At 43.5% G+C, this 21204-nt stretch overlaps 1 protein-coding gene across 2 annotated transcripts in view; it reads left to right on the top strand.

Annotated features, from left to right (window-relative positions):
• Window positions 1-21204, top strand: part of LOC311033779 (fibroblast growth factor receptor-like 1) — a 55533-nt gene that overhangs the window by 30111 nt on the left and 4218 nt on the right. For both annotated transcript variants that reach the window (XM_084041431.1, XM_084041430.1), the window contains 6 exons: window positions 13037-13132; window positions 13675-13760; window positions 14176-14365; window positions 15344-15516; window positions 16699-16879; window positions 20924-21102. In XM_084041431.1, the coding sequence (XP_083897557.1) occupies window positions 13037-13132; window positions 13675-13760; window positions 14176-14365; window positions 15344-15516; window positions 16699-16879; window positions 20924-21102 (905 nt within the window). The remainder of the gene's footprint in view (window positions 1-13036; window positions 13133-13674; window positions 13761-14175; window positions 14366-15343; window positions 15517-16698; window positions 16880-20923; window positions 21103-21204) is intronic.

Here is a 21204-nt window from a genome sequence, read left to right on the forward strand (position 1 = left end):
CGAGAGTTGTCACGGTGATCAGTCTGGCCTCGCCGGGGCATGCTTTGAGACGCCACACACACACACACACACACACACACCTTGCCGTGAAGGTGTAACTTAATCCTGCCAGGTTGACGTTTGCTTGTAATGATTTGTCTGCTGCTGATATGAAATAAGACTACGTCAAAGGTACTTCATTCCAGACAAATAACACAAGGAAGACAAAAAAAAAGAAAGAACAGACAACAGACATCTGTGGTGCCCGAAAATGCGCGATCTACAAGCTTGTATGTAGATCAACAATTTTGACACCCGCGCGCACCCACGATGACTTGTCTTATAGTTCTACTGGATCTCTTCTCCACTTGTCCCTCCCAAACATTTTAGTCTAGTTCAGGGGTCTTCAACAGGGGGTCCGGGACCCCTAGGGGGTCCTCAGAGTTACTGCAGGGGGTCTGCCAAATCTTTGTGTGACGTGACTTTTTTTTTTTACATTAACCACTTGAACCCTAACATCCCTTTTTCTGAGGAGAACTTGAGCCAAAAATAGCCGATCTACAAGCTCACAACGCCTCGCGCTGCGAGGCGTTGTGAGCTTGTAGATCGGCTATTTTTGGCAAAGACGTATAGGTGTAGAGGGCAAAAAAAGAGCTGACCATGTTAAACAAAAAAAGTGTAATCTGAAACAACATTTTTTTTACAATATAGAGGGGGTCCCTGCTCCATCTCTCTCTCAACTAGGGGGTCCTTGGCCTGAAAACGTTGAAGACCCCTGGTCTAGTTTTTATTTGTTGACGAAATGTTCAGTATATTTAGCCATATAGTTTTAGTCATCATAGCTTAGTTTTTATTTAGTTTTCGTAAGCACAAAAAGGTAGTCGACAGACCTTTTTGAGTGGTGCCAACCACTCCTATATCTGACTTTGTCCGTGTGTCTGTCCGTATGTATGTATGTATGTATGTATGTATGTATGTATGTATGTATGTATGTATGTATGTATGTATGTATGTATGTATGTCCAATAAACAAACATTGATGACAACATCAATACGGGGCTCATCAAAGGCACCACTCTCTTCACACAGGGTGTGATTTTTTTTGTCATAGTTTTAGTCGACGAAATCAACACCGATTTGTTTCCTGGGGGAAAAAAAAGGAAAAGAATCAGACAGACAAATTGCCATACTGTATCTACACCTCTGTTGTGATGTCGTGCACACAGGAATAAACATAACATCTCTCTCAACAGTCTCAAGCGTGCATGTGTGCGTGTCGTGTATGTGTGTGCGTGCGCGTGCGTGTGTGTTTGTGCGTGCGTGTTTGTATGTGTGTGGCCGGCTCCTAAAACAGTGGGGGGTTTTGTACTGTATCAGTGGAGTGGGTGTTCAGCAGCATTTTTACAGGCAGCTCTCTCGCGGAGCCGTTGGTATTTTTCCGGTGGTTTACAGTGAACAGAGCAGAACAACTTAAAGACAGGCCTGTTGCGGAGCTCTGCGCCAAACAGTGCCGCATGGTCAAATGCTGTTGGTGTTTCACACGATCATCCGTTACACAGCAACGTCCTCAGTGTTAACTCTGAAATGGTATGAGTTTACTCCCAACAACAAACATTTTGACGTTTTTTTCATGAAAATGTATAGACAGCCGTTCATTACCCTCGGCACCAAGTGTGATGCAAAGCCCCGGGCGAGAGCTCAGCTTTGAAATGTGAGGATTTGGGAGAGAGCGCTGCACTGGTTGTGAATGAGGTGGATCGCGTTGTTGTTTTTTTGCTTTGTGGTGTACTCAAAGTACTCAAAATTGTGTATTTAAGTTAAAGTAAAGCACAGCTAGTCTAGGCTAGTCTATGTTCTGACGTATAGATTATTTGAGTTTGGTTCCATTCGGTATGGAGGAAGGGACGAACGGATGGATAGATAGGGCCTCAGAGGGCCTCCTGGGCGAGGTGCATAGAGGGCCTCTTGGACAAAGTCCTCAAGAGGGCCTCCCGGACGAGGTCCTCCGGACGAGGTCCTTAGAGGGCCTACTGGACGAGGTACTCAGAGGGCCTCTTGGACGAGGGCCTTAAAGGGCCTCCTGGATGAGGGCCTCTTGGACGAGGTACTTAGAGGGCCTGGTGGTGCGGTTGGGCCCTTTTGTTCTTTGTAAGTAGGCACAGACAGCCTTCGCCATAATTGAGTCTAAATTACAACCCACCGCCGTGTGTGTGTGTGTGTGTGCGTGTGCGTGTGCGTGTGTGTGTGTGTGTGTGTGTGTGTGTGTGTGTGTGTGTGTGTGTGTGTGTGTGTGTGTGTGTGTGTGTGTGTGTGTGTGTGTGTGTGTGTGTGTGTCTGAGGGGATGATGATTGTGATCTCAGTACAGATTTTCATATTCATAAGGGACATTTGAAGTTCTATAACATGCAGACACACACATGCCTGCACACTAAATAATGTTATGTCTGGAACCACATGAAACCTCTCTTTATTAACCCTACCACACACACACACACACACACACACACACACACACACACACACACACACACACACACACACACACCACGTTTGACTGTCAGTAATCAGAATGGGCAATTAGATCACTGTCACATGTGGGAGACATGAGCTGTTGTCCTGCATTACAATGTGTGTGTGTGTGCGTGTGCGTGCGTGTGTGTGTGTGTGTGTGTGTGTGTGTGTGTGTGTGTGTGTGTGTGTGTGTGTGTGTGTGTGTGTGTGTGTGTGTGTGTGTGTGTGTGTGTGTGTGTGTGTGTGTGTGTGTGTGTGTGTGTGTGTGTGTGTGTGTGTGAGTGTGTGTGTGTGTGTGTGTGTGTGTGTGTGTGTGTGTGTGTGTGTGAGTGTGTGTGTTCGTTCGTTCGTTCAGAAATGCCAGTTCAAAGCACTGAGACATATGGGCCTCAACAAAGGCGTGCCATACAGATAGAGACACATTAGGATTCAGGATGAGAAACGGGGGGGGGGGGTGAATGGCAGCAAAAACCTGGCAGCGTGACACATTTTGGCCTATAACTCTTGAACCATAGGTTGTACAATCAACATCTCCCCCCCCCCCCCCCCCCCTGGAGTCCTTGACTCATGACGCAACTTATATACTGTGGGCCCTGTTTGTGCCAGATTACATTTTCTGCTATAGTGCGTTTTCGTCAGAAATCGGAACACATTCTCTCTCTCTCTCTCTCTCTCTCTCTCTCTCTCTCTCTCTCTCTCTCTCTCTCTCTCTTGGTGGAGACTTGTGGTGCTCCGAGGACCAGACTTTTCTATAGGTTCATTCTCAGGTGGTGATTTTCAGACTGAAGCCGTTTTAATGAGAAATAGACAGTTCAGAAAGGCCTAAAATATCACTTCCTATAACTATCCTATCAAGGAAACATCATTACCACACACTGTGCTGTGTATACACAGTACTCTCTCTCTCTCTCTCTCTCTCTCTCTCTCTCTCTGTCTCTCTCTCTCTCTCTCTCTGTGTGTGTGTGTGTGTGTGTGTGTGTGTGTGTGTGTGTGTGTGTGTGTGTGTGTGTGTGTGTGTGTGTGTGTGTGTGTGTGTGTGTGTGTGTGTGTGTGTGTGTGTGTGTGCGCGTGTGCGTGTGCGCGTGCGTGCGTGCGTGCGTGCGTGCGTGCGTGCGTGCGTGCGTGCGTGCGTGCGTGCGTGCGTGCGTGCGTGCGTGCGTGCGTGTGTGGAGGCTGATGCATTCTAATTGAACTCCTTCCTCTGACTCCCACATAGAGACTAAACACACACACACAATGTGAACACAGACAGACACGTGCTCTTTTACACACACACACACACACACACACACACACACACACACACACACACACACACACACACACACACACACACACACACACACACAGGGGTGTATTTTTCTAGAAATAGCCGTGCTCTCATTGGGCTGGTGGTACAACATTGTGATTTTGGCTCACGAAACGGAAGACAATGACAGAGTGCTGAGACAGAGGGAAATAAATACAGATTAGGATACATATGGTCTCTGTCGGGTGGAAAACCTGTATGTCCAAAACCCTTCCTTTCTTATGATTATTTTTTTTAAATGTTTCAGAACAGTGAAAATAGCCGCTCTAAACTATATTAAAAGCACTATATTGTCATAGTAATCATTGCTATAGAGTTGTTTGTTCAGTGACAGGAGTCTCCTTGTCTCTCCACCTCTTTATTAACCCATTGAGACCTGAAGCCGATTCTACATGTCTCCTAAATCCCAACAGTTTTCTGAAAAACGTATGTTTCTATATCAGTGGTGCTCAAACTTTTTCATGTCAAGGACCCCCAAAATGATATGTATTTGGCCGTGGACCTCCATCAAAATATTTTGTTCCAGGGACCCCCCAGAAGCAAAGATTTGAGTTAAAAATGCTCACTTTAAAAATATATATATATTCAAAGATTTGCACGAATTTTCAAAAATAGCAGATCTACAAGCTCATAGCGCGGCACTCGGTGCCGCGCTATGAGCTTGTAGATCTGCTATTTTTGAATAGCCCAAAGTGTAAAATAATGCTTTTTAGCTCAAATCTAAAAATGACACAGTTCCAGGTCTTAATGGGTTAAACAGAAAATGCATTTGTCAAGTCGGGATACCAATTTTATCCAATCAGGAGAGAGAGCTCACACAGGATACATACAGGACAAACAAGTGAAATAGGAAGTGATGACACAAAGGAATGAGCAGACGAAATTGGGACTGGATCACTATAAAAATGAAGCTGATAAACTCCTGATTGGCTGAAGATTGGCCACCCACCTGAACATTTATTTTCTGTTTATTAGCTATATTAGCTTTTTAGCCTAGCCTTTTTTTTTTTTTTACAAAATTGTCAGTGTATTTAGTCATAGTTATAGTCCTCGTAGCTTTAGTTTATATCTAGTTCTCATTTAGTTTTCGTCAGTGAAAAAAGGGCAGTCGACAAACATTTTTCGTCACAGTTTTAGCCGACAAAATGAACTCTGGAGCATTGGTTCTCAAAGTGGGGTCCGGAGACCCCGAGGGGTCCTTGAGGGGGTTCCGGGGAGGTCCCCAGCAAAGTGTGTGAATATAGCATCACAATCATTTTTAACCTTTTATACTTTGGCTGTTCAAAAATAGCAGATATACAAGCTCATAGCGCGGCTATGAGCTTGTAGATCTGCTATTTTTGAAAAATCTTGAAGATTCGTGCAAAATCTTCTGAATATATTTCTTTTAAAGCGAACATATTGGCACAGCATATTTTCAGATGGGGGTCCGCGGGCAAATATATATCAATTTGGGGGTCCCTGGCATGAAAACGTTTGAGGAGCACTGCTCTGGAGTTACTTCCTCCACCACGAACCGCACAACTCTTAATTTGGCCCTTTTCTGACTGCTGCTTTTATCGCTCTGCTATAATTGACAGCTGTCATCTTAGAGAGCCTTTCATGGGGGACCAGCCCTTACCGCCATACGGCCATCAGACGTTTAAATTACCCCTCATTTTTCAATTCTTCAAACTGTTTAAATGGCAGGTTTTTTGCAAGACTGCGACCACGCTGTGTACAGGAAGTCGTTGCTGTCTGTCGGGGCGGAAACCTGGTATCTCCATATTTGAACTTGAGTAGAAACACAAAAGTAATAGCACCAAAATATTATATTTAACCCATTAAGACCTGGAACTGTGTCATTTTTAGATTTGAGCTAAAAAGCATTATTGTACACTTTGGGCTATTCAAAAATAGCAGATATACAAGCTCATAGCTACGAGCTTGTAGATCTGCAATTTTTGAAAAATCGTGAAAATGTGTGCAAATCTTTGAATATATATACTTTTAAAGCGAACATTTTGAACTCAAATCTTTACTTCTGGGGGGTCCCTGGAACAAAATATTTTGATGGGGGTCCGCGGCCAAATACATATCATTTTGGGGGTCCTTGACATGAAAAAGATTGAGCACCACTGATATAGAAACATACGTTTTTTCAGAATACTGAGATTTAGGAGACATGTAGAATCGGCTTCAGGTCTCATGGGTTAAAGTACCAAAAGTATAAGTAATCATGCCAGAATGTTCCATTTCCCCCTGTTCTTTCAAAGGCTTTCAAAATGTGTCAGAATCTTTCAAATATAGCAGCAGCCATTACTAGGTTGCACTGATAGAGAGAAAGGAATGTTTCAGACAGCGAGCCAATGGGAATTTGTCATTTAAAATATGGTTAGAAGCAGTGGTGTAAAGTAACTATTAAAGTACATTTACTCAAGTACTGTACTTAAGTACAATTCTGAGGTATTTTGACTTTACTGGAGTATTTCCAATTTTCAGTACTTTTACTTCTACTCCACTATCTCAGAGGCAAATATTGTACTTTTACTCCACTACAAATATTTGACAGCTTTACTTACTAGTTACTTTGTAGATTTTGATTATTAACATACATTACCCACTTCAGCCCTATATACATTTCGGCCATTTGAAAACAGCCGATCTACAAGCTCACAATGCGTTGCGATGTGACGCATTGTGAGCTTGTAGATCGGCTATTTTCAAAAGATTGAAGATGCAATTGGAAATGTGGGGATATCGACGTGATATTTTTGGGTTAAAACAAAAAGCTTGATGTTAAAAGGTTAAAGCTCTATATTCTGACATTAATCATTGCTATAGAGTGTTTGTTCAGTCACAGGAGTCTCCATGTCTCTCCAGCTGTTTAATAAACAGAAAATACATTTTCCGGTAGGTGACATTTCAGCCAATCAGGAGAGAGTACCCATTTATCAGCTTCATTTTGATAGTGATCCACTTCCAATGTTGTCTGCTCATATCTTTGTGTCATCACTTCCAATTTCACTTGTTTAATCTGTATCCTGACTGAGTTCTCTATCCTGATTGGATACAATTGGTATACAGACCTGAAAATACATTTTCTGTTTAATAAAGAGCTGGAGAGATATGGAGACTCTTACTGAACAAACACTCTATAGCAATGAGTACTATCAGAATATAGAGCTATTTAGCACTTATTTTAGCCAAAGAAAATCACTTACCCTACCTTTAAGTCAGACATATGGGTTGGCTAGGCAGGACTTTTATAGATTTCTGCAGTTAAAGGAGGAGTTCACCCAAAAAATGACTTATTTTCTATCAATTGCACTCCCTATGAAGCCTTGAATCCATGGATTCTTTTTTGTTTTTGTCGCATTCCTAAGCTAATAATTTGATTCCCGTCTCCTACCGGCTAATGTATCCGGTAGGAGACACAAAGTAGATTATTTGTGTCTCCTACCGGAAATACACACAGTCATCAAATTATTGTCTTAGGAATGCCACAAAAACAAAAATAAATCCATGAAATCAAGGCTTCATGGGGTGTGTAATTGATAGAAAATAAGTCATTTTTTTGGGTGAACTCCTCCTTTAAGGGATTTTTTTGGCAAAAAAATGACCAGTGACCACACCAATTATAATTGATATATTTACTGATGCTTATAACTCAGGAAGTAATAGAGGTCTTGTAAGTAAGCTATATAACGGAATTATGTCATTGAATAAGGACTCCACAATATATGTGAAACACCGATGGGAAAAAAGAGCTGGACGTTGATAGAAGTGAAGACGTGTGGTTGAATACATGGGAAACACAATCGACGACCCACTAATTCCCTGAACTGGAGAGACTTTCGTTGGAATTAAACACATCGGCGTCTTTATCACTCCCAAACAGAAGTCTAAACAAACTGGTAACCAGCTGGACTGCTGGAGAGAATGTGGAGATACCGTGGTGTATCGTGCACACATCTTTTGGTCTTGTCCTTTTAATTCAACCTTTCTGGAAGGAAGTAGCAACACTTATTAAAAGGATCCCTGGCTAATAAGCCAAATATGCCTTAAAGGGTTAGTTCAGATTTTTTGAGTATTTTCTGTAGGAAATACTTACCATTAATGTAGTGGTTGCAAAGGTATTAATTGATTGCCCGAGTCCCGTGGTCAGAGTTATGGTCCGGTTCTGATAAATATGAAGTAGTTCCGGTAGATTTGTAGATTTGGTGGGGGCCGCTCATTAAAAATAAATTAATTAAAAAAACTATCATCATTTGTATTGTTGACCTATTTCTACCATCAGGTTTCGTTCAATTTCGACCCCCATGGTACTAATGTTTGTGTCCAGAATCACTGCGCCGCGGCAGCCTACTCACACACAAAATATATGACACACAAAATAGTACCATGTGACAGAGGGGTCGAAATTGAACGAAACTTGCTCTATATGGTAGAAATAGGTCAACAATACAAATGATGCTAGTTTTTAGCGAACCCTTTAATACATTATAATTGTCCTCTGTAACTAAAATGTAAAACAAAAAAATATACATTTTAGAAATAGCTCATCTTTCACTCAATAGGGGCAATGCCCGTCGCAAGTTGATGATGTCATTTGTCCATTAGTGGTCTAGCCCAATGGAATTTATGGAATGCATGTGGAAATAAAAAAACAACGCAAATCTGCAGGCTCAAAATATTGTGATCTTGTAGAACTGCTATTTTCACTGCCTTGTATGAGGAAGTATAGGGCAGGGGTCTTCAACGTTTTCAGGCCAAGGACCCCCTAGCTGAGAGAGAGAGATGATTTTTTGGCTAAAGTTCTCCTCAGAAAAGGGATGTTAGGGTTCAAGTGGTTAATGTAAAAAAAAAATCATGTCACACAAAGATTTGGCGGACCCCCTGTAGTAACTCTGAGGACCCCCTAGGGGTCCCGGACCCCCTGTTGAAGACCCCTGGTATAGGGCATTAATTCAGCTTGATCCTGGGCTCCCCCAGAGTTAGTGTCGAAGTGTCCTTGAGCAAGACACCGAACCTCCAACTGCTCCCGATGAAGCAGGTTGGTGCCTTGCATGGTTTCCTCCACCGTTGGTGTATGAATGTGTGTGTGAATGTAATGCGCATTGTATATAAATGCACCATTTTCCATTTATCTGTCGAAACGTTGGTTGTTTTTTGTTATATTTCATCTCTGCGTCCTTGATAAATATTGGCACTTGGAGGTCAAGTGTGCGCGGCCACTTGGATGTCTCTTTACGAGGTTTTCTCGCCGACAGCAAATGAAACACGGGGGCCCTCAAAATACGCTGTGTGCCCGTTTCTGCTGCCCTTATGTTTCTTTTTCTTTCAGCCGTGCGGGGGGGGTGAGGGGGGGGGCTCGCAAAGGTTGAAAAGGTTTGAAAAAAAGCTCTGATCTGGAGTTCTCTTTTAAAAGGTGTGTGTCAGAGAAACATTTCCTCTTTAATCAACAGTGTTTAACTAAACTCTTAGCGACTGGAGCCCCCCCCCCCCCCCCCCCCCTGTGCCTCTGTGTGGGTCTGTTTGGTTTGAGACGGGGCGGCGGGGGGGCACCTCCCCTCCCTCTGGGGGACAGGGGAGAGGAGAGGGGCCCCTCTCCTCTCCTCTCCGTGGATCAATAGTAAAAGAGAGTGCTGTGTGACTGAGAGGCCCTTTACAGTGCGTCACTGTCGGGGTGGAAAACTTGTATGTCCAAAAAGCAGTGGTGTAAAGTAACCAAGTACATTTACTCAAGTACTGTGCTTAAGTACAATTTTGAGGTATTTGTACTTTACTTTCAGTATTTCCAATTTCCAATACTTTCACTTCTACTCCACTACATCTCAGAGGCAAATATTGTACTTTTACTCCACTACAATTATTTGAAAACTTTAGTTACTTTTCATATATATAAATTATTATATTATAAAACGTACATTAACCACTTTAGCCTTATTTTATACCTAGGCTATTTGAAAATAGCCGATCTACAAGCTCACAACGCGTCGCATCGAGACGCGTTGTGAGCTTGTAGATCGGCTATTTTCAAACATTTTTGTACTTTTACTTTTGGTACTTTAAGTACATTTTGATGCCAATACTTTTGTACTTTTACTCAAGTACATTTCGAATTGCGGACTTTTACTTGTAACAGAGTGCTTCTACATTGCAGTATTCAATACTTTCACTTAAGTAAAACATTTTAGTACTTTTTCCACCACTGCTTGTATGTCCAAAACCGTTCCTATTATTTTAAAATGTTTTTTTAACATAGGGAAATAGTGCTGTTCACTACTTTTGTGCGACACACTTTTTGTGCGACGTAGGGCATTCATTCATGAAAAAAAAAACATAACGACTCGTTATGTCGGGTGTAAACCTCATATGTCCAAAAAACTAAAACTGTTATTTTCAGGATTCAAATTCAAAAATAGCAAAAGTAGCAGATCTACAAGATCAAAACACGCGGTTTTCGCGCCGCGTTTCGAGCTTGTGGATCTGCTACTTTTGATGCTCTTGTGTGACGCTTTAGTATGATCAATATGGGGCGTTAATCTACGAAAAAGCACAAAAAGTTATGATATGGAGAGAAGAGGTTTCCGGCCGACAGCAACGATAAAAAGTTGAAAAATACGAGATATAAATACGAGGTTTCTGCCCGACAACAACGGCTATGTTTCCACCCAAACTGCCAAGTGTGTTTCAAGCTGACTTTTTGAAATATTTACAAAGAAATACTTGAATTTCCTCCAGCTCTACAGCTATCCAGCCTTTTCGCGACGACAGCCGGGTTTGAATGTTTCATTTGAATATGCTACATTACTCGCTTCAATGCAACGCACCTCAAACACTTGGAAGCATAACCCACAGAATGTTTCGGAACGTTTTTTTTAAAAGTGGCCAGTGAATCTTTGTTTTAGCCCCGGCTAGCGCCAGGGCTTTAAGGAGGGCACCGTCCGTCCGTCCGTCCGTCCGTCCGTCCGTCATTCTCTCCGTTCCTCCGTCCGTCCGTCCGTCCATTCGTCTGTCCGTCCGTCCGTCTGTCCATGAGTCAATCATCCCTCTGTCCGTCCGTCCATCAGTCTGTCATTCTCTCCGTTCCTCCATCCCTCCGTCCGTCGGTCCGTCCCTCCGTACAAACAAACAAACAAACAAACAAACAAACAAACAGCGTATCTCAGAAACTACTGGCTTGATTACCCTGAGACTTGACCCCCACGAGGTCAGGGGCTCAGCCCCAGAGCATAGTGGTACATAGTATGACATTATTTTTGGGTGGTGTTTTTTGGGTGGGGGGGGGGGGGGGGGTTTGGGGGGGTTGTCCCTGCTGTTTTGCTAAGAACAGTTTTCACACTTTATTAGAATTTTTTGTGTTTATAGTGTTTGGAAGGTAGAATGGGGACTTAAATGGGTACATTCCTGTGGGGAGAGTCCATAGTGAGAGTCCATAGTGGTATGATCTAGCACGCACGCACGCATGCACGCACACACACACACACGCACACACACACACACACACACACGCACACACACACGCTTCACATCTTCATTCATAATGCATTTCATACGTGGGGTTAAGTCAACAGGGTGGTGTTCAGGAATCGGCAGGAGAACTGGACACAGAACAATAATGTCACTGTTAGTGCTGTGTGTGTGTGTGTGTGTGTGTGTGTGTGTGTGTGTGTGTGTGTGTGTGCGCGTGTGCGTGCGCGTGCGACCCCCTCCCCAAGATCTGAAAAACCCACGCTGTTAGCGCTATGAGTGTGTGTGTGTTTGTGTGTGTGAACCCCAAGACCTTAAAAAAAACACAGCTAAAGCCTGATTTATATTTAGTTGCGTGTCGGTGTCATGCTCAGTAAGTAGCAGATCTACAAGTTCACAACGTGTCACATCGTGACACGTTGTGAACTTGTAGATCTGCTATTTACTGAGCGTGCAAAACACCAGCGTGCAACCAAGTATAAATCAGGCTTCACGCCTGATTCTACGATCTACAAGCTCACAACACGTTGCACTGCAATGCGCTGTGAGCTTGTAGATCAGCTATTTTCAGTGTGAGACACACACGATGCACAGCTACGTATATATCAGGCTCATGCTGCGTTTACACTGACAGATACAAAGACACACAGCATGTTTGTAGCTTTGTGTCTTTGTAGCTGAAGTTGATTCAGTGCGTTGCGATGCGACGCATCGTTAGCTTGTAGATCGGCTATTTTCAAATGGCCGAAATATATATATATAGGGCTTAATAATACAATAAGTGGTTAATGTATGTTTTGTGATAATAATCAAAATCTACAAAGTAACTAATAACTAAAGCTGTCAAATAATTGTAGTGGAGTAAAAGTACAATATTTGCCTCTGAGATGTAGTGGAGTAGAGGTAAAAGTATTGAAAATGAGAAATACTCCAGTAAAGTAAAAAATACTTAAACAGTGTACTTAAGTACAGTACTTGAGTAAATGTACTTAGTTACTTTACACCACTGGTGAACGCAGCATTACAGTGAAGAATAAGCTAAAGGATATCAGACGACGGTGTTTGTATGGGCAAGTAAATCAGGTGATTCAGCAGAGAAGCATAAGGTATCATTTCAGGTGTTGAATTACAGGCGTCCAAACTGCTATCGCAATTCCTGAAATGTTCATTGACTCATAGCCCGTAGCTATATTTGTGAGTAACTTAACTCAGTGGTTCTCAAACTTTTCAGGCCCGACCCCCCCAAAAATAATCATTATGTGAACTGGGGCACCACCCCCCCACCCCCCCACCCTGACAAGCACTTGGAATTGTAGGAGTTGAGGCATTAACTTGACATTAAGTGAAAATAGTAGATCTAAAAGCTTGTAGTTCGGATATTTTCTAAACTTTTGCCTCTTTAGGTAATATTTGACAATTTGGCAAATGTTTGACATTTTTTTATTGTCTAGTTTGTTACCTTTGATACCTTGTTTACACTTATACTGTACGTTGTTGGTTTGTTTACCGTTGAGTGAGAAAACAATGTTGCACATTAAGCTAATCATATGGGGACCACCCTGTTTGAGGACCACTGACTTTAACTGATATGAAGGGATTATTAACAGGGACAAAGTACTCAACAACACTGTGTGTGTGTGTGTGTGTGTGTGTGTGTGTGTGTGTGTGTGTGTGTGTGTGTGTGTGTGTGTGTGTGTGTGTGTGTGTGTGTGTGTGTGTGTGTGTGTGTGTGTGTGTGTGTGTGTGTGTGTGTGTGTGTGCGTGCGTGTGTGTGCTTTCAGATGAGCGGCCAGTGCCAACACAAACCAGCTCTCCTGCTGTGCTTTCAGAGCCCAGCTCGGAGCAGACGCGCTCCGATGCCGTCACAGAGGCCTGTGGTAAGAACGCTATACCCTAACTAAAAACAGGAACACATGACAATTAATGACATGATTGTGACTGGGATACCAGTCTGAAAACAGGGCGGGACGTATCACAGATTGATTGCCGTTTGCAGTAGCCAATGGGACAAAGTTATCAGTTATCAGTGCCTCTGTTGCATCAAACAGAACAGGAAAATGAAGAAGTAACCTCAACATCATTTTAGTCTTTTATTTATTTACATTATATTTATATATTTTTATCACCTGTGCTCGCTTCTGTGACCGCCCCTCCAGAGCATGGGAACTTGGGAAGCGATAGCGGACGATGGGAAAAGAAGGCTGTCCTTCAACCATTCGAACCAATGATCAAAAAGTCCCGCCAAACGGACACATTTTGACCAAACATCCACTTTTCGACAGGCTTATATTGGACTAGGGATGTCATCCTAGTCGATAATACGTTATTGAAGTGATCTCTCTCTCTTTCTCTCTTTCTCTCTTTCTTTCTCTCTCTCTGTCTCTCTCTCTCTCTCTCTCTCTCTCTCTCTCTCTCTCAGTGCGTCCCAGGTTCACTCAGCCCACCAGGATGCGCCAGAGAGTTCTGTTCCGACCAGAGGGCAGTTCTGTCCGGCTACGATGTCAGGTGAGATGGTGGTCAAAGTACTCAATTGTCTTACTTAAGTAAACGTATCAATACTGCAATGTAGAAATACTCTGTTACAAGTAAAAGTCTGGAATTCAACATTTACTTGAGTGAAAGTACAAAAGTATTGGTATCAAGATGTTTGTAGATCGGCTATTTTCAAATGGCTGAAATGAATATAGGGCTACAATGTAACTAGTAACTAAAGTTTTCAAATAATTGTAGTGGAGTAAAATTACAATATTTGCCTCTGAGATGTAGTGGAGTACAAGTAAAAGTACTGACAATTGGGGATACTCCAGTAAAGTAAAAAAATACCTAAAAATGTTACAGTACTTTAGTAAATGTACTTAGTTACTTTACACCACTGCACCATGGCCAAACATCCTGTGGTCTTTCCTGTCCCGTGTTGCAGGCCAGTGGCAGCCCGATGCCGTCCATAGCGTGGTACAAGGACCAGCTGATGCTGTCGGGTCAGAAGCACCAGCGGCTGCAGTGGACCCTCACCCTCAGGAACCTGTCGCCCCAGGACAGCGCCACCTACAGCTGCCACGTGGCCAACGCAGCCGGCAGCATCAACGCCACCTATAAACTGGATGTTGTGGGTAAGGTGGCTAGACCATTGGTTCTCAAAGTGGGGTACGGGGACCCCCAGGGGTACTTGAGGGGGTTCCAGGGGGTCCCCAGCTAAATGATGGACAGGAACCAAATGGACCCTTATGGGTCTGTAACTCTGAGAGTGTACAAATGGAACCAAATGGACCCGTAAGGGTCCATTTGGTTCCATTTGTACACTCTCAGAGTTAAATTAACATTGATTTTACCATATGAATTGGGGTCCCAGAGGTATAAATGCCATTAAATGGGGGTTCACAGCCTAATGCATGTCAAACTGGGGGTTCTTGAAATTAAAATGGTTGAGAATCACAGCTAGAGAGCCGTAAAAACCTTCTCTTTTGGGGGTCCCCGGCTTATCGTTTCAAATGGGGGTCCGTGGGGTAATAAGTGTCAATTTGGGGGTCCTTGACATGAAAACGTTTGAGAACCACTGGGCTAGACTGACTGACTGACTGACTGACTGACTGACTGAAAGGCAGGCGGATGGACGGACAGACAGACAGACACAAAAGCTAACATTTCACCAGTGGTTCTCAAACATCTTCCATGTCAAGGACTGTCACATTGATATGTATTTGGCCGTGAACCCATGTCTGAAAATATTTTGTGCCAGGGTCCCCCATAAGAGAAATGTTTTGTTAAACATTGTCAAGAATGTTGCTATATGAACTAATTCAGCTGGGGACCCCCTGGAACCCCCTGAAGGACCCCCGGGGGTCCCCGGACCCCACTTTGAGAACCACTGCACGATTATTAGACCACCACATTTATAATGAGAGTAAGTGAGTGAGTGAGGGTTAGGGTTTAAAAATGGCAAACAGTGGTGTAAAAATGGCATTTATAAAATTACCGTCCTTAACCTTCGCTGTCCCCACATGTATAGTAATACAAACGTGTGTGTGTGTGTGTGTGTGTGTGTGTGTGTGTGTGTGTGTGTGTGTGTGTGTGTGTGTGTGTGTGTGCAGAGCGCTCTCATTGTAAACCAGTGTTAACTGGCAGTCATCCAGTCAACACCACGGTGGAGTTCGGAGGCACCGCCTCCTTCCAGTGCAGAGTCACCAGTGATGTCAAACCCGTCGTCCAATGGCTGAAGAGGGTGGACCCGGGCATGGAGGAGCGCTATAACTCCACGCTGGAGGTAAAGGTGACAAGGTCTCCACGTCAGACATCCCGGACGTTTGGAGTCTCCAATTTCGTCAACAAATGAAAACTAGACTAAAATGTTAGTGAGGGACTAGTGGAGAAGAGATCCAGTAGAACTAAAAGACTAAAAGACAAGTCATTCTGTGTTGGGTGTTGTGCTCTGAAAATAGCAGATCTACAAGCTCACAACGCGTCGCGCCCCGACGCGTTGTGAGCTTGTAGATCGGCTATTTTCAGCATTCAACCAAGTGTAAAATCAGCCATTATGACGCCATCAAGGCACCGCCACAATACATTTTAGTCGACTAAATCAACTGTACATTTAGTCGACTATAATTTTATGATATTTAATCGAATAAAACTAGACTAAAACTAAAACATTTCAGTTGACTTAAATATGACTAAAACTAAATAAAAAATTGCTGTCAAAATCAACACTGGTCAGCCCCCGGACACCCGCGAGCGGTCATAGATCTCCTGCAAATGTCTGCCGTATGGGAGAACGGTTTCTGTTTACTGCTCGGTGCTCAGATTTGCACACATTAACACATTCAGGCACACAGACCGTTTCCGTATCCGCCCTAGACCGGATCTGCAACCTGCGATGGCCTTTTTTTACCTCCTCTTGGTTCATTTTGTCTCTGACCTGGCAATCTTTTTCGGTTTTAGAGGTGGAGAGGAAAGGGAAAAAAGTGTTTGAGGGAGCAGGCGGTCTTGAAAGTTGGCATTGTGAAGGGAAAAAAATGAATATATAACCCACTTTACATGGGAATGTTCGAAGCAATACCTGTGTCTCTCAGCCCAGTAAAGAATTTGCCCGTTGCACAGTGTACAACAGCGACTTTTCCATTGCCCGCGGTGGTCTAAATGACTGTAAAAGGCATGTCGAGGTGTACATACAAGCTTCGTAGATCTGCTACTTTTGGTTTTAAAAGATGTAAGTGAATGTGGTTAAGCGTGTCTGAGTTTTATAAATATTGAACCAATATGAAAAGTGTTAACAAGAGCTTGTGAGTGACTAAATAATAACTACAGTGGATCCATTGGAACACATGTTCTTTTATTTATTTTTTACGAAATGCCCCACAATGTTTGAAGTTGTTAATAAGAGGCTTAATCCACTCCTGGTGCATTCTAATGCATGCATTCCACTTTACTGTACTTCCTGCCATTCCAGGTTGGAGGACAGCACTTTGTCGTCATGCCGACGGGGGAGGTGTGGTCTCGGCCCGACGGCTCGTACCTAAACAAGCTGGCCATCACCAAGGCAACGGATGACGATGCAGGGATGTACATCTGTCTGGGAGCCAATACCATGGGCTACAGCTTCAGAGCAGCTTACCTCACTGTGCTACCAGGTAAAACCAATATAATCTATCTATCCATACTATAACTCAGTGGTTCTCAGAGACTTGGTGTACTGTAGGCTGAAAAAGAACGCAGCAAGTACAGTTTTAACTACGGTCCGTTTTACTAAGTATATAGAGGGTCTAAGGGGTTAAGCTGAAGTGACATTGATAAATTCCAAATATTAGCAAAGTATTCCGAGGCACCCCTGGACTTTCGTCAAGGCACCCTAGGGTGCTGCGGCACCCACTTTGAGAAGCCCTATAACTCACGGAATCTCTGTGCGTGTCTATCTGTGTCAAATGCAGTCCAAATTACGTTTTATTAAGAAAGCGGCAAACCACGTGTCGGCCTCTGCAGCCTTTCTCAGGTATACTGAACAGGGTCCAGGTATATAGAGGGAAAAGTGGGCAGAGCTCACATCAGTCCATGAATGAAAGACACCCGGGACAACGGCCCGATAGACCATCAGTTGGGACCACGATTGTAGGTCCACAGTCTGTGTCAAGAGTGAGCAGATACCCAAGCCATTGATATCCCATGGCAATCAGGCATCAGGACCAAAGGAAAATATATCTAAATATATACATAGGCCTATACCCACAGATGTCAAGTGCCCCACGCCCCATACATAAATGAACATAATGCCTGTCCACATTGTATTAAGTAATAATCTGATATCCCTGAACAATACAGAGAACCACCCACACTCAGCTATTTACAGAATAAAAGACAGAAATACAGCATTAAAAACAAGTTACAAGAATGGTTTGATGTCAAATTCTTCGTCTAGACCAGTGGTTTTCAAACTTTTTTTGCATCAAGGACCCCCAAATTGACACCTAATAGCCCACGGACCCCCATTTGAAAAGATATGCCAGGGATTCGACCATTTTGCTTTCTTGAGGGTCCCAATCTACACTGTATCATCATCATCAGTGTTCATTTAACTCTGAGAGTGTACAAATGGAACCAAATGGACCCGTTAGGGTCCATTTGGTTCCATTTGTACACTCTCAGATTTACAGACTCATAAGGGTCAATTTGGTTCCTAACTATTAATTTGGCTGGGGACCCCCTGGAATCCCCTCAAGGACCACTGGTGGTCCCCGGACCACCGGTTGAGAACCACTGGTCTAGACCATGAGGAGCCATTGTGTTGAGATAGTGAATGTAAAACATTTCTCTTAATAGACGGTGCTCCTGGTTGCCTCCTCTGGGCAACCATTTCCAATGCCCACTTGACGGAATAAACTAATAATGCGGCCTGCCTGATTGAAACAAACAGCTACAGGATTCCGCTCATCCCCGCATCTTAACACATTCCATGCCAGAGGTTAATCTCATAATGTACTTACCAGTGCCAGCGTTTTATTGCTGTTTTTTTCATGTCGCCATAGACCTCGTTAAAATCCTTAAGATTGAGCTCTAAACTGCTTGTAAACATCGCGGAAATGTGACTGCTTCGACCAGTGAAAATCACGTGTCAAACGGAGCCGCCATGTTGTAGTTAGAACGGTTTATGTTAAACAGTGATCAGCGAGGAGAAAAACTATAAAGAGAAAATAGCGTTTCAGTTTCGTCATTAGAACGGAGGCCGACGGGATCGGCAAAACCGGATCACGGATAATTCAGTTTCTGGTGGTGCTACAATGAAATGTGCCGTATCGAAAATTGAAAAAAGTGCAATGTGAACTTTTTTTCGAAAAAAAGAAAAAAACACCACTTCGCGTAGGTCTACGCGACTGGCAGTCAATGTGTTAATATTAGAGTGTCACACGAAATTTGTCCCTGGCATAACTCGGACCGTTCGGTCTCAAACTCGGTGTGTGTCTCATGTGTGTGCCTGAGGCGTGCAGAGCCGAATGGCCATTTTCGGACGGACGGTTTCTGAGAGCCGAAAAATCACGAATATCTGTATCTGTCAGCCCACGGGTCTGAGGGGGTGCTCCTTCCATTCCGACATCTCACCACTCCGACTAGTGGCTTCCGCGTGCGGTTAAGGTTAGGGTTAGGGTTAGGTATAGGGTTAGTCAACGTCGGAAAGGCGACATGTCGGAAAGGAGAAATGCACCCGGGTCTGAGAAAGAGGCAGAAATGCTCTATTTCATAGATTTGTGCCCTAAGCCATTGGTTCTCAAAGTGGGGTCCGGGGACCCCCAGGGGTCCTTGAGGGGGTTCCAGGGGGTCCCCAGCAAAATGTGTGAATATAGCATCACAATAAGCTTAACCTTTTATACTTTGGCTATTCAAAAGTAGCAGATCTACGAGCTTGTAGACCTGCTATTTATGAAAAATCATGAAAATGTGTGCAAATCTTTGAATATATATTGTTTAAAGCAAACATTTTGAACTCTATTCTTTGATTCTGGGGGGTCCCTGGAACAAAATGTTTTGAGATGGGGGTCGGCGGCTAAATACATATCATTTTAGGGGTCCTTGACATGAAAAGGTTTGAGCACCACTGATATAGAAACATAATTTTTTTCAAAAAAACTGTTAGGATTTAGAAGACATTTGTAGATTCGGAACCTCAGGCCTTAATGGGTTAAGTACATTACTCAAGTAAATGTATACTGACAGTCTGACGCTGTCCACAAGTGGAAGACTATGCCAACCCAGATGTTTCCAGCAACATTCCGGCATTCCAGTGTCTTGTCCACAGATAATCTGGTTAGTGGGCCCTCAAATGTAATCAGGACAACACAAATGATGGCTCGGCCCTGCCACAACTACAAGATCTGATTTGTGTGCTGGCGTGCTGCTACCGACGACCATGTCTGCTTATTATAAGTGACTTTGGGCTTGTTTTTCTGTCGCTTGTGAATATTGGTAGTTGGCGGGTTGTGTATTTTGGGGCTTTTTTCTAAAGTGCACTTGGCCTTGCTTGCTAATGTTGTTTAAAACGGCGGTTCTCAAACATTTTCATGTCAAGGACTCCTCAAATCCATATGTATTTGTCTGTGGACCCCCCCAATCTGACAATATTTTGTGCCAGGGACCACTCCCCCATACAAGATTTGTGTAACTAATTGTGCAACTTCTTTTAGTGAATAAAATGTTATTTTGTCCAATCTGTATGGTGGAGTATGTTAACTCATTCACTGCCAGATTTATTTCTGGCAGCATTTTTTTTTTTTTTTTTTTTTTTTTCTTTCAACAGGTCACAATTTTTTTTTATTCATTATCATCGCATATCCAATCGTTTGTAAACACACAGAGTACGTGTCTGAGTTGCCCAGACAACAAACATTTCAACCGGGTCAGCCCCTTCTCGTGCAGCTTCATGTGAACACGCCATTTCTCGTCAAAGATGCACGGTTTCCTTACTTTTTCAGCTCGCCACAGAAAATGTACATCCCTTATGATCACGTGTCCGACTGTTGGTAAACACACAGTGTACGTGTGTGTGGCCCAGAGAAAGAATATTCCATCGGCGACATTCCCTCCTCCCCTCGCAGCAGTTTCAAAACAGAGCGTCTGGCACAAAACGGCGGGGGAAAAAAAAAGGGTTAGCCACGACCTTTGACACAATCCTGTTTCTGGTTTGACACCAATTTTGACATGAAGGTGAAGATTCAATTTTATTCCCTGAGCTCTTCCCTGAGCAAGCAGGCAGGCTCTATTAGCTCAGTGGTAAAGAATTACAGCACTTGCACCCTGGATTTGAACCGGAAAGTTACATAGTGCAGCTTTAAAGGGATAGTTCACCCAAAAAAAATAAAAAAAATATCGATAAGTCATCCCATGGAGACTTGAATTTGTGGATATTTCTTTGTTTTTGTCGCATTTCTAAGCCAATCATTTGATGACCAGCTGACCGGTAGGCAGCGGGTTCCCGGTAGGAGACACAAAGGAGACTCTTTGTGTCTCCTACCAGAACCGCTGCTGGTCAATATCCAAATATCCCAAAAATATCCATGAATTCAAGTCTCCATGGGGTGACTAATTGATAGAAAAAAGGTAATTTTGGGGGTGAACTATCCCTTTAACCCTCCTATTCTGTCTTTTCTCTCTCTCTCTCCTCCCCCCCCCCCCCCCCCCCCGTGTTGCAGACCAGCAGGTAGAGATCACAGACTCTCCTCCCCACCTCAGCTCAGGTCTTCCCTGGCCTCTGATCGTGGGCATTCCCTCGGCTGCCCTGCTCATCGTTGGCACCATCGTGCTGTGGTTGTGTCACACCCGCCTCCGGCAGAGCTACGTCACCTCCCTGCCCAGGCTGAGACACGCCAAGGTAACTATATATTATTAACCCATTAAGACCGAGGGAAAGCATCACTGTCCTTTTTTTAGATTTTAACCACTTTGACCATTATTTCATACTTTGGATATTCAA

Source organism: Gymnoscopelus microlampas (assembly GCF_963454915.1).
Source record: "Gymnoscopelus microlampas genome assembly, chromosome: 18".
NCBI classification, from domain to species: Eukaryota; Metazoa; Chordata; class Actinopteri; order Myctophiformes; family Myctophidae; genus Gymnoscopelus; species Gymnoscopelus microlampas.